General features: G+C 47.9%; 1 protein-coding gene across 3 annotated transcripts in view; it reads right to left on the bottom strand.

Annotated features, from left to right (window-relative positions):
• Positions 1-2,359: 2,359 nt before the first annotated feature.
• Positions 2,360-13,445, bottom strand: part of Rassf8 (Ras association (RalGDS/AF-6) domain family (N-terminal) member 8) — a 45,880-nt gene continuing 34,794 nt past the window's right edge. For all 3 annotated transcript variants that reach the window (XM_013036442.1, XM_013036443.1, XM_013036444.1), the window contains 4 exons: positions 9,287-9,485; positions 6,377-7,266; positions 3,696-3,837; positions 2,360-3,151 (listed from right to left, as the gene is read on the bottom strand). In XM_013036442.1, the coding sequence (XP_012891896.1) occupies positions 3,030-3,151; positions 3,696-3,837; positions 6,377-7,266; positions 9,287-9,389 (1,257 nt within the window). In that variant the 5' untranslated portion in view covers positions 9,390-9,485 and the 3' untranslated portion in view covers positions 2,360-3,029. The remainder of the gene's footprint in view (positions 3,152-3,695; positions 3,838-6,376; positions 7,267-9,286; positions 9,486-13,445) is intronic.

A 13,445-nucleotide genomic window follows, 5' to 3' on the forward strand; every position in this document is an offset into this window, starting at 1 on the left:
ATGAGATTCTTATCTCCGATGAACCACCAAAAAGCCAAAAGTGGAGCTGTGGCTCAAATGGTAGAATGCCAGTCTTGAGGCCAAAAGCCAAGTGAGAGTTCAAGCTCTAGTCCCGGCACACAGAAAAAAATGATTTCTTATGGTTCTGTGTGCCATCACCTGCTGCGGTGCTGCCCGTAGGTGACAAATTAATTCATTAGTATTCCCAACAGGTAAAAAGGATCCCAGACTAAAATGCTTTGAAGTTGTCCCTACAGAAGTTAATTTTTTGATTAAAAAAAAAAAGGATTTAGAAAATATCCCTTACTTAGGTAAGAATTGGTTAAAAAGTACAGCTTCTCGATGAACTCATCAATTCACCTCTACACAGCCTCGCACCCACGGAGTCCTATTTCTGTTATTTAGGTCCACAGAGATGATTTTGGCAGCTTATAAACTCTGATGAAGAGCCAGGCAGTGGCTCACTCCTGGAAGCCCAGCGACACAGACGGTTGAGATCTGAGGACTGTAGTTCAAAGTCAGACTCAGCGGGAAAGTCTGCGAGACTCTCATCTCCAGTGAACCAGCAAAAAGCTGGAAGTGGAGCTGTGGCTCAACTGGCTGAACCCAGCCTTGAGTGAAAATGGTAAGGGACAGCGCGCCCAGCTCTGACTTCGAGTCCCAGCACTGGCACAGGAAAAAAGCAAAGAGAACTGTGACAGGGAACTCAGGATTCGTGATAGGAGGATGCCTGCGGTTTTCCTTAGCATGATTCCTTTACTTGAGTCCATCTAACTCACGGTAACTGACGGACATTGGCAATTTCTAACTGTGAAGTTTGACATGCCTCTGATTTAACATCTGGATGTCAAGGGAATGCCACTGATTTTATAAAGCGTTTTGGGTTTTTTTCTTTGTGAATAAGGTCTCAAATTCTCTGAAAAGCCATAAAATGAGTTATATAGGATGCATGGGACCCTAAAAATAAGGCATATCGTGGGTATACGTCGCTCATCTTATCACAAAAGCTATAAAGTACTCTGATTTTGAATTAGCTCCTTTTTTTTACATATACATAGATATGAAATAACTACTACAGATCAAGAGCAGGTGGTTACAGGCAATAGTTATTTATGTAAAAAGTATTAATTTCTCAGTTCTTTGCAAAGCAGCTCAACGGCCAAATCAGTAACTCTAGAACCTCAAAAGGATCGTATTTTCAGACCACTATCGGGATGAGAAAAAGGCCACAAGATATGACTTTCCATTTTCTAGAAGCTTCTCTATATATTTCCTAGCCATTCTGAACAATTTTTCATAGGAAATTAAATTAAGCAGCATACCCAGCATTCAATGAAGCCAAAACAAAGTCAAATATGTTCAAATGCCCATAGCTGCCTTCATGCATAAGATATTTCTCTCTTTATAGTTGCCAGGGCATTACTCTATAGATCTACATTTATTTCATGGCATGTAATTAATAGAAAACATGTGAATTTTCTTCAGAAATTAAACATTTCAGATACATATCTTAATTATCAGTACCAAATCTGATCAGAGGGATGGAACAATGGCTGAGAGCTATCTGGCAATAGGTGTCTAAATGTTATTTGTGAATCTTACCTAAGTCATCATTTTTGGTTTTATAAATAAAATGATGTATGTATAAGTAGCGATCACTGTCTTTTATAAAAGTCAACTTAAAAACATACTCTTGACTTCTATCAAAAAGAGAGTATCTAAATCTAATCTCCCCTTTGTCTCACTGACCAGAGAAAACACATTTGTCGGTAATATAAATTATTTGCAAACCATTACTTACTTGGGGTGTCTATACCAAAAAACAAACACCCAAATATAAGTAAATTGTTTTAAAATACATCATTGGAAGCACTATTCCTAAAGTATGCTAATCTGTTCCTCAGCGATATGCAGCTCACATTTTATGTTAATTCTAAGGATCAGTGAAAGAAAAGGTAAAAACAGGGCTGAAACAAACCACAAAAGTATTAGAAAAACTCCATGCTTTTCTGGAGAGATAGTCAACATTTTACATTTTTGTTCAACAGCATAGGAAAGACTTGAAAAACCTTTTTCATATACAAATTTACTCATGAGAAACATATTTAAAATGGTGTGTGGTGATTTCTACATTGGGAACTACAGAAAAGGAAAACTTACATCCCCGATGAAAAAGGAATCTGCAGTTGGTGCCAGTGGCTCACGCCTGTCGAGGATCCCAGGTCAAAGCCAGCCTGGGAAGGAACATCTGTGAGCCAGACTCGTCTCTCCAATGAATTTCACTGGGAAAAAAAGCTGGAGGTATGGCTCAAGTGGTAGAGTGCTAGTCTTGAGCAAACAAAGCCAAGGGAGAGCAGGAGGTGCTGGGTTCAAGACTCAGTACTGACACACACAGACACACACACACAGAAAAACTAAAACATGTGAATGACTTCAGCAAATGAGGCAGTGACTGCAGATTCAGAGATTCATAAAACACAAGCAAAGGTTCTATGGCGTTCAGTCTGGATGCTGAGCACGCAGCATCTGTAAGAAAACCACACCGGACGGAATCTTGCATAAATCATACAGTATTTAACATAATGAAGTCACAGGACCAGTAATGAGTATTAAAACAGCAACATTCACACACTGATCGGTTCTATGGAATAAATTAAACTTACATTGCTCATGTATTTCTCTTTTACTTCTTAACTCACAATTTATGTATACACGTAGTAGACTTCACTAATGCTCTTAAAAATGCTACAAATAATAATAATAAAATAAATGATAATAAAAAGCTTTACATTACAGCTGCTGGACAAAAATGTCAATACTGTTGATTGGAGGAAATACTTTCTTTGTTTTTGAACGTCAGTGCACAGAGTATGGCTCCACGCGATATGCAGTTGAGGAGAGAAATAAAGACAGGGTGGACGGGCGGCAGGTCAGCAAACGCGATCCCCTGGATGGTCGTTGGTACAAATGAAAGAGGAGGAAGTTCTCAGTCCTGGGTACCTTTATTGGCTCATTCTCTCCCCCAGCTGTTATACATAGATGCCTTCAGGGTTAAAGCCGGAAGAGAGAGGGCTCTGCAGAATGCGGAGATTGCCGGGGAGCTGTCGAGATGAACTGGGTCGCTTCAGGGACCCGGCCTGAAACGGTGTCTCTAAATATAGGAAAGAAAGACAATTACTGGTGCCCCTGCTCACATGGAAGAATCTTAGCAAAAGAACCACGCGGTTTAGCTCCGGCCTGGGGGCCTCTGACTGCTGAACAGAGCAGGGGGTCACTCCCTCCTGGGGGCCTTGGGGGAGGGCGCTGCATCTGCTGCTGCGAGGGAACACCCAATAGTGGACAAACTGGCTTTGGTAATACAGGATCAGTCCATGGCATTATCATAAGGATGCATTTCAGCGGGGTGCCGGTAATCCCGGCTGCTCACGTGGCTACGATTTGAGGATCACGGTTCAGAGCCAGCTGAGTCAGAGAAGTCCATGGGACTCTTTATCTCTAACCAGCCAAAAGGTGCAAGTGGAGTTGCAGCTCAAGTGGTAGAACACCAGCCTGGAGCAGCAAGGCTCAGGGATAGAATGTAGGCTGTGAGTTCAAGCCCCAGGACTGGGACCAAAGAGGACGTCCACTCTGGATGGTGAGATACTGTTCCCTCTGCTGAGAGTTCCGCTCGGTTCATCTACCTGCTAAGGCCTTACCCCTCTCGACGTCCGGGGGGGCCTCAACCTCGGTGGGCTCGGCCGGGAGCACGGTGACTTTGGTGCCTGTCTGCTGGATGAACTGCTGGAGGTTCACCTGCCGCAACTCTTTGGTCAGCTGTTCTAATTCTTGTTCTTTGTCCTAAATGCAAATGCCACGGTCAGTGTGTATGTGCACGTGCACACACACACACGTACACACCAGTACAGAGCCTTGCACTCTTGCTTGGCTTCTCTGGTGCTCTACCATTTGAGCCACACCTCCCTGTCTGGCTTTTGGTTGGTTAACTGGAGAGAAGAGTCCTTTAGACTTGCCTTTCCAATTGGCTTGGAACTATGATCCTCAGATCTCAGCTTCCTGAATGGCTAGGATTACAGGCGTGAGCCACTGTGCCTGGCCTCTTGGTTGTTTGTCTGTCTGTTTACTTGTGTTTTTAATGTGAGGATTTACTAAGTGAACTGGCTGAACGGATTCAGTAAGCTCCGGGATGTCTCCATCACACTGCGGTGAGGGCCACGAGCCAGGGAAGGCTCCGGCAGTAACTTCGCTCTGCCCCGTTTACCGCAAAGCTTTTCAGGCAAACTCGAACCCCAGTTAGCTCTAACTCACCCTGCACATTCATACACATTCAAGTCTGCAGACTTCAGTAAGATAAACAAAACACTGGGTGCCGGGTGCCTGTGGCTCACGCCTGTCATCCTAACTACCCAGGAGGCTGAGATCTAAGGATCATGGTTCACCAGCCAAAAGGCCATGAGACTCTCATCTCCAATGAACCAGGAAAAATCTGCAAGTGGAGTTGTGGTTCAAGTGGTAGAGCACCAGCTATGAGTGAAAAAGCTCAGGGACAGCACCAAGGTACACGTGCTCACACGCACACATGCACGCACACACACACACACAATCTTACTGTTTTAACACATTTATTTCTTCCTTTTTCTTCCTTCCAGTAACAATACTGAGGCTGGAACTCAGGCCTTGAGTGCTGTTGCTTAGCTTTACCCCACAAGGCTGGCACTGTGGCCACACTTCCACTTCTGGCCTTTTGATAGTTATCTGGAGAAGAGAGTCTTAACCTTCCTGCCCGGGCCTGAGCTCCTGAGCAGCTGGGATTACAGGCATGAGCCACCAACACCTGGCTTGTTTTAAAGAATTTAAATTTAAAATAGCTGCTTATAATTGAGTCTCTTGACTAACATCCCAGAGAGACTGTTTGATACAACTTCGTTAAGACTCCTATCTTAACCACACAGCCTTCAAGACTGGATATTCAAGTCGGGCACCAGTGGCTCATGCCTGGCTACTCAGGAGGCTGAAATCTGAGGATCAAGGTTCAAAACCAGCCCTAGCTGGGAGGGCTGGGAGATTCTTATCTCAAACCACCAGGAAACTGGAAGTGGGGCTGTGGCTCAAGTGGTAGAGCACTAGCCTTGAGCAAAAGAGCTCACAACAGCACCCAGGCCCTGAGTTCAAGCCCTAGGACCAGCACACATGCACACAGCCAGGCAAAAAATAAACATCTAGGAATTCTAAATGGAGTGATCCGTGATGAATGAATACATACTAGGGGAGACACCCAGAGAGTTAATTTTTTTCTTTTTTTTTTTTTTTTTTGGTCAGTCATGGGGCTTGAACTCGGCCTGGGCGCTGTCCCTACGCTCTTCAGCTCAAGGCGAGCGCTCTACCACTTGAGCCACAGCGCCACTTCTGGTTTTCTAGTGGTTTAGGAGATAAGAGTCTCACGGACTTTCGTGCCTGGTATGGCATTGAACCATGATCCTCAGATCTCAGCCTCCTGAGTAGCTGGGATGACAGGCGAGAGCCACTGGTGTCCAGCCAGAGAGTTAATTTTTGTACTCCTCTTCCAGACAAAGCACAGGGTGGGGGTACTCGGGAGAGGAGGAGGAGGAGAGGGACTGTGGAGAGGAGGAGGAAGAGGAGGGGGCACTGTGGAGAGGAGGAAGGGACTAAATCTCAGGCTGGAGCTGGGCCGGCCACAGCAGAGCAATGGCCAGGCCAGCCCGCCCTGGTGAGCAGGCTCCTGGTGCTGAGCTTAGCTTTGGATCTTTGCCTTGAGAAGGGGAAGGGACCCGCGACCTGCACTGCCAGCCTGCGCCAGGCCCAGGCCTAAGGCCTGCGGAGCAGGACTCGCCCAGCCAGGCCCAGGCCTAAGGCCTGCGGAGCAGGAATCGCCCAGCCAGGCCCAGGCCTAAGGCCTGCCGAGCAGGAATCGCCCAGCCAGGCCCAGGCCTAAGGCCTGCCGAGCAGGAATCGCCCAGCCAGGCCCAGGCCTAAGGCCTGCCGAGCAGGAATCACCCAGCCAGGCCCAGGCGCGTCAGCCTTTCTGCTCTTCTCAGGTAAGCCTGGTCACAGAATTCCAGGACGTCAGCCCCACTGCTAACTTTCACTAGACAGAAAGCCCTGAAAACAAAGCAATGGTCGGGGAAGGACAGTTTGAGAATGGAAACACAACTGTGTGCCTGTCCCGAGACTCGAACTCAGGGCCTCAGGCTCTCCCCACTGGAGCGACAACTCCGCTACTGGCTTTTTGCGGGTTCACCGGAGAGTTCCAAGGACTTTCCTGAGCAGGCTGGCTGCGCACGACCACCCTCCCACCTCGGCCGCCTGGGCAGCTGAGCTGGCAGGCCTGTGCCCCAGTCCTGACGCTCCCCGTGGTTACCTGCAGTCGCTTGGTGACTTGCCCCAGAGACCTCTCCACAGCCTTGATCCCGTTCTCCAGCCGCTGGCTCTGCTGGCCCTGCAGGTCAATCTCCCCCCGGACCTTGCCGATCTTTCCTTTAACCTCCTCTTCGTTGACTTGGGCCTTCTGAACTTCCTGCTGCAATTTCTCTGCTTCAAGACCGTTTTCTATCGACTGGATTTGGGCCACATAGTCTTTCAGTTTGCTCTCGCAGTCCGTGATCTTCTGCCTTATTTCCTGAAGCTGATCTTTCAGCTGCTTTTCATTTTCTTGCTCAATCTGCAATTCATTTTCCCAAAACTCTTCCTCCTCGATTTCCACGGCGTTCCGTTTGATCTTTTGCTCAAGGCGGATGATCTCTTCTTCCAAGTTTGAGTGATACTTTTGTTCCCAAAATCGGATCTCGAGTTCATTCGATTCCAGCTGCTTCTCGATGGACTGGAGTTGCTCGGTCTGCAGGCGGATCAGCTTCTTCAGCTCATCGGCAGTCGCTCTGCAACTATTTAACACCTTTTGTTTGAATTCAGTTTCTTTCCCTTTCCCAAAGATGTCCATTAAGCCTTTGGCCCCTCCGGTGAAAGTCAAAGATTTCCTCTTGGGCTCTCTCCTCTTGATGGCCTTGTCTCCCGGGGGCCTCAGTTTGGCTAAGGGGGGCAGACTCTGTCTGTACAAAGTTCTTTCTGGAATGCGGGCCACGCTGTCAGAAGTGGGGCGCTCACTGAGCGACGGCCCCGTTCTTCGCAGAATGAGCTGCACGTCGCTCGCATACTGCCCCCATTTATTCAAAGAAATGATCGGGTTTTCGTGAGGTGCGAGATGCCTTTCAGTATCTCTCCATTTTTCTATGAGGGTGTATCTTCCAGTTCGACCTAGATTGAGAAAAACATGACACTGTCAAAATGGGACTTGTAGGAACTAAGCCAAGGCAACATATCGTTTGATAACTGTAGGTTGTGTGTCTGCCCGTCCATCCACCCATCCTCTATCTATCTATCATCTATCTATGCATGCATCCATCTATCTATTTTAGTTCCAAGATTGTGATTGGAACTCAGTACCTGATGCTTTGAACCATTGGCTGGCGCTCTACCAACTGAGCCACTACTCCATCCAATCCCTCTTTTTGCTTCTGTGCCAGTACTGGGACTTGAACTCATGGCTTTGTGCAGTGGGCTGGCCGTTTTCTGCTTAAAGCTGGTACTCTACCTCATGAACCAAGCCTCCATTTCTGGTTTTTTGCTGGTTAACTGGAGATAGGGAGTCTCGTGGATTGTCTGCTCAGGCTGGCTTCAAACCTCAGCTCCTCAGAGCTCAGCCTTCTGAGTGGCTAGGATTTATAGAGGTGAGCCTCCGGCACTGGGCAATGATCCTAGTTATTATTATTACAAAGAAAATGGATCTCGCAACTTCGTAATTATACTGTATATATATCATATTATATATGAGGCAGTAGACTTCCCTTTCTTTTTTACCTTCCCCCTGAACCCCAGTTTCAAATGCTTCTGAACCAATAGCATTTTCTCCCTTACACTTTCAGTAAGTGGATATCTGTATGTAGGAATATAAATATTAGTGTACCTTAAACTGAAACAGGACATATGCTCAAGCATATGGCAATCTTCTCCTTTAAGGAATGTAAACCTTGAGTACAGTTAAAAGGTGTGTGTGTGTGTGTGTGTGTGTGTGTGTGTGTGTGTGTGTGTGTGTGTGTGTGTGTGTGTACAGAGGCTTGAACTCAGGGCCACAGTACTCTCTCCTGGCTTTGACACTCCAGGCAAGGTGCTCTACTACTTCAGCCATGCCTCCACGTCTAGCTTTGTTTTGTTGGTTAACTTGAGATAAGTCTCACAGACTAAGGCTGCTTTGAACCCTGACCCTCAGATCTCAGCCTCCTGAGTATCTGGGATTACAGACGGGAGCCAGCACCCAGTGAGTGTTATGCACAATCAGCGATTCTGAATCTCTTAGGCATTCAACACTAGCAAGCGCTGAATCTCTTAGGCATTCAACACTAGCAAGCGCTCGTGTTGGGGGCATATTAAAAACTATGTTGATTATCTGTAATAATCTGATGTATTACATTTTATACACGTACGACAAACTTTCCTATAGACATGCATGTTTTTATACTAACAGATGCTTTGCTCCTGCAGCCATAAAAACTTCCATGAGAGTTTCATGAACCTATGCTACAGCAGGGCCCAGTGGCTCACGCCTGTAACCCCAGCTGCTCAGGAGGCTGAGATCTGAGGGTCGCAGCTTGAAGGATCAGGGAAGTCTGATCAAGAAAGTCCAGGTGAGACTCTTCATCTCCAATTAATCACAGAACAAGGTGGAAATGATGCTGTGGCTCAAGCTTCCGAGCAAGAGGAGCTCAGGGACAGAGCTCAAGATCAGAGTTCAAGCCCCAGGACCGGCAAAAAACAAGCAAGCAAGCAAGCAAGCAAGCAAACAAAAAACCCAAATCACAATAACAAAAGAGGAAATACAGATTCATGATAGAGAGCCAGCCATGAGCAAAAAAAAGCCCAGGAACACCATTCAGGCCCTGAGTTCAAGCCTGGGTATCAGCATGCAAACAGTCCAACAAACCAACAAACACTATTATTTCTTGCAAGAGAAATAAAGTAAAAATATTGTGAGACTGGCCAGCCCCTGTGGCTCGCGCCTATAATCCCAGCTGCTCAAGAGGCTGAGAGCTGAGGATCACAGTTCAAAGCCAGCCTGGGCTGGAAAGTCCACGAGACTTACAGAAAACCAGAAGTGGTGCTGTGGTTCAAGTGGTAGAGCACCAGCCTTTGATCGAAAGAGCTCTGGGACAGGGCCCAGGCCCTGAGTTCAAGCCCCAGAAGTGGCGCTGGGAGGGCAGGCACCGAGTCGCGGACCTACCGATGGCCTGTGCTAAGGCTATGACCACGTCCTGGCAGGTGGTGGCTTCGGTGACCCCGCAGACGGTCCTCTGGACTCCGTCCACCCACACCTTCAGCTCCATGGCGCGCAGCAATCCCCGGGGGCCCCGGGCGCGGGCATCAGGAGCTCAGGTCATGTCTCCGGCTCTGCCAGTGGGGAAGGTCAGACCTGTAGTCAGCTGAAAGAGACAAGGCGACGCAGAGGTGACTTTCATGCCCTTGGTCCTGAGATCTGAACTCAGGGCCTGGGCGCTGCTCCTGAGCTTTGTTTGTGACTCGGGCTGGTGCTCTACTGCTTGAGTCACAGCTCTATTTCTGGCTTTCTGGTGCTTAACTGGAGAGGAGTCGCTGGAACTTTCTGCCTGGGATGGCTTTGAACTGTGATCCTCGGATCTCAGCCTCCTGAGATTTTATTTTTGTGGTGCAGTCCTGGGGCTGGAACGCAGGGCCTAGGCGCTGCCCCTGAGCTCAAGGCTGGCGCTCTACCACCTGAGCCACGGCGCCACTTCTGGCTTCTCATTGGCTCATTGTAGGTAAGAGTCTCACAGCCTTTTCTGTCTGGGCTGGCCTCCTAAGTGGGGATTACAGCATTAGCCACTCATGCCGGGCTCAGTTTTTATGTTTGATATTGGGTTCAATTCAATAAATCGGCTGAAGTTAAGTCACAGATATGTCACCATACCACACTCCTTCCCAACCCACCCAGCCCCTCAAGTTACACGGTTCCATTTTTACCGATGGGTTTGTTATTTGAACCCGGGGCCTGGGCACTGTCCCTTCACCGTTTAGGTCACCACTTCCACCGATTTCCTGGTGAGCTGAAGAGTCTCACAGCCTCTCCTCGGGCCTCACCCTCTGGAGTAGCGAGGGTGGCCGGGAGCCAGGGCCCCACTACACAGGCTGAAAGCGGCTGTGGGTGTCTTGGGAGCGAACGCGTCCTGCCCGGCTGAGCTCGTGCCCTCCTCCCTGGGTTTGTGGATCTTATTAAACTGAAGTCACTGCTCACACACAAGACGCCATTAACAGCCGTGCTTTCCCGTATCTGTTGTTTTACCCAATGCTAGGTTAAAAAAAATTATCTCGGTTTCTGCCAGGCAGAAAGCTTTACATCCTTATGGCCAATGGCTTGTTTCTTGGTGTACAAACGTGAACGCAGTTGGCTTTCTCCCCATAGTTTACACCATTCTTCTCCACATATATTTTAAACAAATGTCAAGTCTTTGGGGGGGGGGAAATCCCTAACTAATCTAGGATTTATTTTGTTTGTCCATTGTTTGGGGGACTTTTTTTTTGTTACTTGGTGGGTTTTAAAGAATAACGTTAACGCTTGCGGGTTGTAGTAAAAGCTGATCTAATTGAGATGCAGCCTTAATGTGGATTCATGTGTGTGCACCAAGGGGTGTGCGTACCAGGACTGTGGCCTGTACTCTCCCTTGGACATTTTACTTCAGGCTGGCCCTGGCACGGAGCTTCCCCTTCACTTCCCCTTTTTGGTGGTTCACTGGAGATAGGAGTCTCAAGGCCTTTCCCACCCAGGCTGGCTTTGAACTGTGATCCTCCTATCTCAGCCTCCCAAGTGTCTAGCTAGGACTATGGGAGTGAGCCCTGAGTGGCCAGCTGTTTTTTGAAGGCTTATCATGGCATGAGGTTTTTCGATGAATGGCATTAACAGGCTTATTTCAAAAAACTAAAAACTGTCATTGTGAAACAGTATTTACTGCAATCATAACTTTGTACATGAGTTAGGACGGGCCAGCCCACCTGGCTGGGTGCAGGCCAAGGAAAAGAACGCAAATTATTTTCTCCAGGGAAGGTACAAAACAATCCCTTTGGGAAGACTCTCTGAACGATTGTTTCCATCAAAAAAGCTAAGGGACAGGGCTCAGAGCCCGAGTTCAAGCCCAGTATCGGCACAAAAGAAGGAAACAAACAAAAGTACATAACAATAGAAATCATGGTGCTATTCAGGGATCCTTTGTAGAGACCACCCTTCCAACCTCCTCACAGGGCCCCCCGAAATTAGCCTTTAGACACCCCACCCCGAAGCTCCAGGCCCAACCCTTAAACTCAACCTCCAGAGAAAACAAGTCCTACACTGAAGGCGCAGGTGGTGAGCCAGCCATCACTGGAGCCGGGAGCCAAAAGGATGGGCGTTCCCCTGAGAATTTAGAACCAGTCTTCCAAAGGGCACTGTGACATGGGCAAAGGCCGTCCGGCAGCTACTGACTTCATTGAGTTTTCTGAGTCGTGAGTGTATTAATTTTTGTTCAGTAACACGCTGCCAGAGAATAAGTGATGTGTGTGTGTGTGTGTGCTGGCACTGGGACTTGAACTCAGGGCCCAGTGCTGGCTCTCGGCTTTCTTTTGCCCAAGGCTAGGGCTCTAACCACATGAGCCACACCTCCACTTCTGGATACTTTGCTGTCCCTTAGCGTTTGTTCTCACAGCTGGTACGCTACCACCTGACCACACCTGCAGTCCCAGCTTTTTGATGATTAACTGGAAGTCAGAGTATCACAGAATTTTTCTGCCTGCCCTGGCTTCGAACCAAAATCCTCAGATCTCAGCCTTCTGAGCAGCTGGGATTATAGGTGTGGGCTACCAGAACTGGCTTGTGTGCATAGTTATTATTGGTATCAGTATCAGCATGAAAAAAAACACACCTATCAGTGGTATTTTTCTGTTTTGTCTTTGCAGATGCACCTTCCTTACTATTCATAGAAGGTGGAGCCATAGGGAACCTTAGGAAGTGATTTTACTGGAACAAAGATCTCACGTGAGAAGTATAAAAACAATACATTATTGGGCCCCATTTCTTGCTGTAGCGTTACAAAGGAGTCTGAGGTTGGGATGGGAACAGGGGAGAACAGGAGAAGGGGTCACAGGGAGCCAAATGCCTCACACGCATAAGCCGACCTCTTAAAAGCCAGGGACTGGTGGCTCACGCCTCTCATCCCCACTACGCAGGAGGCTGAGAGCTGAGCATCACGGTTTGAAGCCAGCCTGGGCAGGAAACTTCATGAGACTCTTATCTCTAATAAACTACTTGAAAAAAAGCTGAGAGTGGCTTCAGTGGTAGAGCCTTGAGAAGCTCAGAGACAGCGTCCAGCCCAGAGTTCAAGCACCAGGACCAGCTGCAAAACCAAACCAAACCACAACACTGGACAGGGAGGTGTGGCTCGAGCGGACGTGAGAAAGCGTGGGTGAAAAAGCTCAGGGACAAACAGAAGTTACCCAAACTTAGTACATAAATGGACCAGCGAAGCTGGGCACGGGCGGCTCACGCCCGACATCCCAGCTACGCAGGAGGCTGAGGGCTGAAGATCCTAGCTCAAAGCCAGCCCAGGCAGGAAAGTCTGTGAGACTCTTACTTCTAGTTAATCATCAAAAAGCTGGAATGGGAGGTATGGTCAAGTAGTAGAGCACCAGCTGTGAGCAAAAAAGCTAAGAGACAGCACCCTAGCCCCAAGTTCAAGTCCCAGCACTGGCACATACACACCAAAAAAACACATGCAGTGCAAATGTATAGATATGGTCCAATGAGCCAGATTTACATCCATCTCTCTCTCTTTCTCTCTCTCTATATATATATGTATGTGTGTATGTATGTATATTGTTGGTTGTGGAGCTTTACCTCTGGGCCTGGGCACTGTCCCTCAGCTCTTCAGCTCACAGCAAGTGCTCTACCACTTGAGCCACAGCGCCACTTCTGGTTTTCTGGTTGTTAATTGGAGATAAGAGTCTCATGGACTTTCCTGCCAGGGCTGGCTCTGAACCACGATCCTCAGATCTCAGCTTCCTGAGTAGCTTAGGATGACAGGCGTGAGCCACTGGTGCCTGGACATATATTTGATATAAAAAGCCACTGAGCAATTAAAAGTAGCAAACACTCATGATGAAGACTAAAATCTTAAAAATGTGAAAACACTGACAAGAATTAGCAATTCATTTCCTTAGGATGATTCTGTATGAAATAAAAGTTAATTAAAAGTCTAGGCTGTTGTGCCGGGTGCTGGTGGCTCACGCCTGTAATCCTAGCTACTCAGGGGGCTGAGATCTGAGGATCGCGGTTCAAAGCCAGCCCGGGCAGGAGAGACCGTGAGACTCCTATCTCCAATAAACCACCAGAAAACCGGAAG

Source organism: Dipodomys ordii, unplaced genomic scaffold (genome assembly GCF_000151885.1).
Source record: "Dipodomys ordii isolate 6190 unplaced genomic scaffold, Dord_2.0 Scaffold287, whole genome shotgun sequence".
In the NCBI taxonomy this organism is placed as follows: Eukaryota; Metazoa; Chordata; class Mammalia; order Rodentia; family Heteromyidae; genus Dipodomys; species Dipodomys ordii.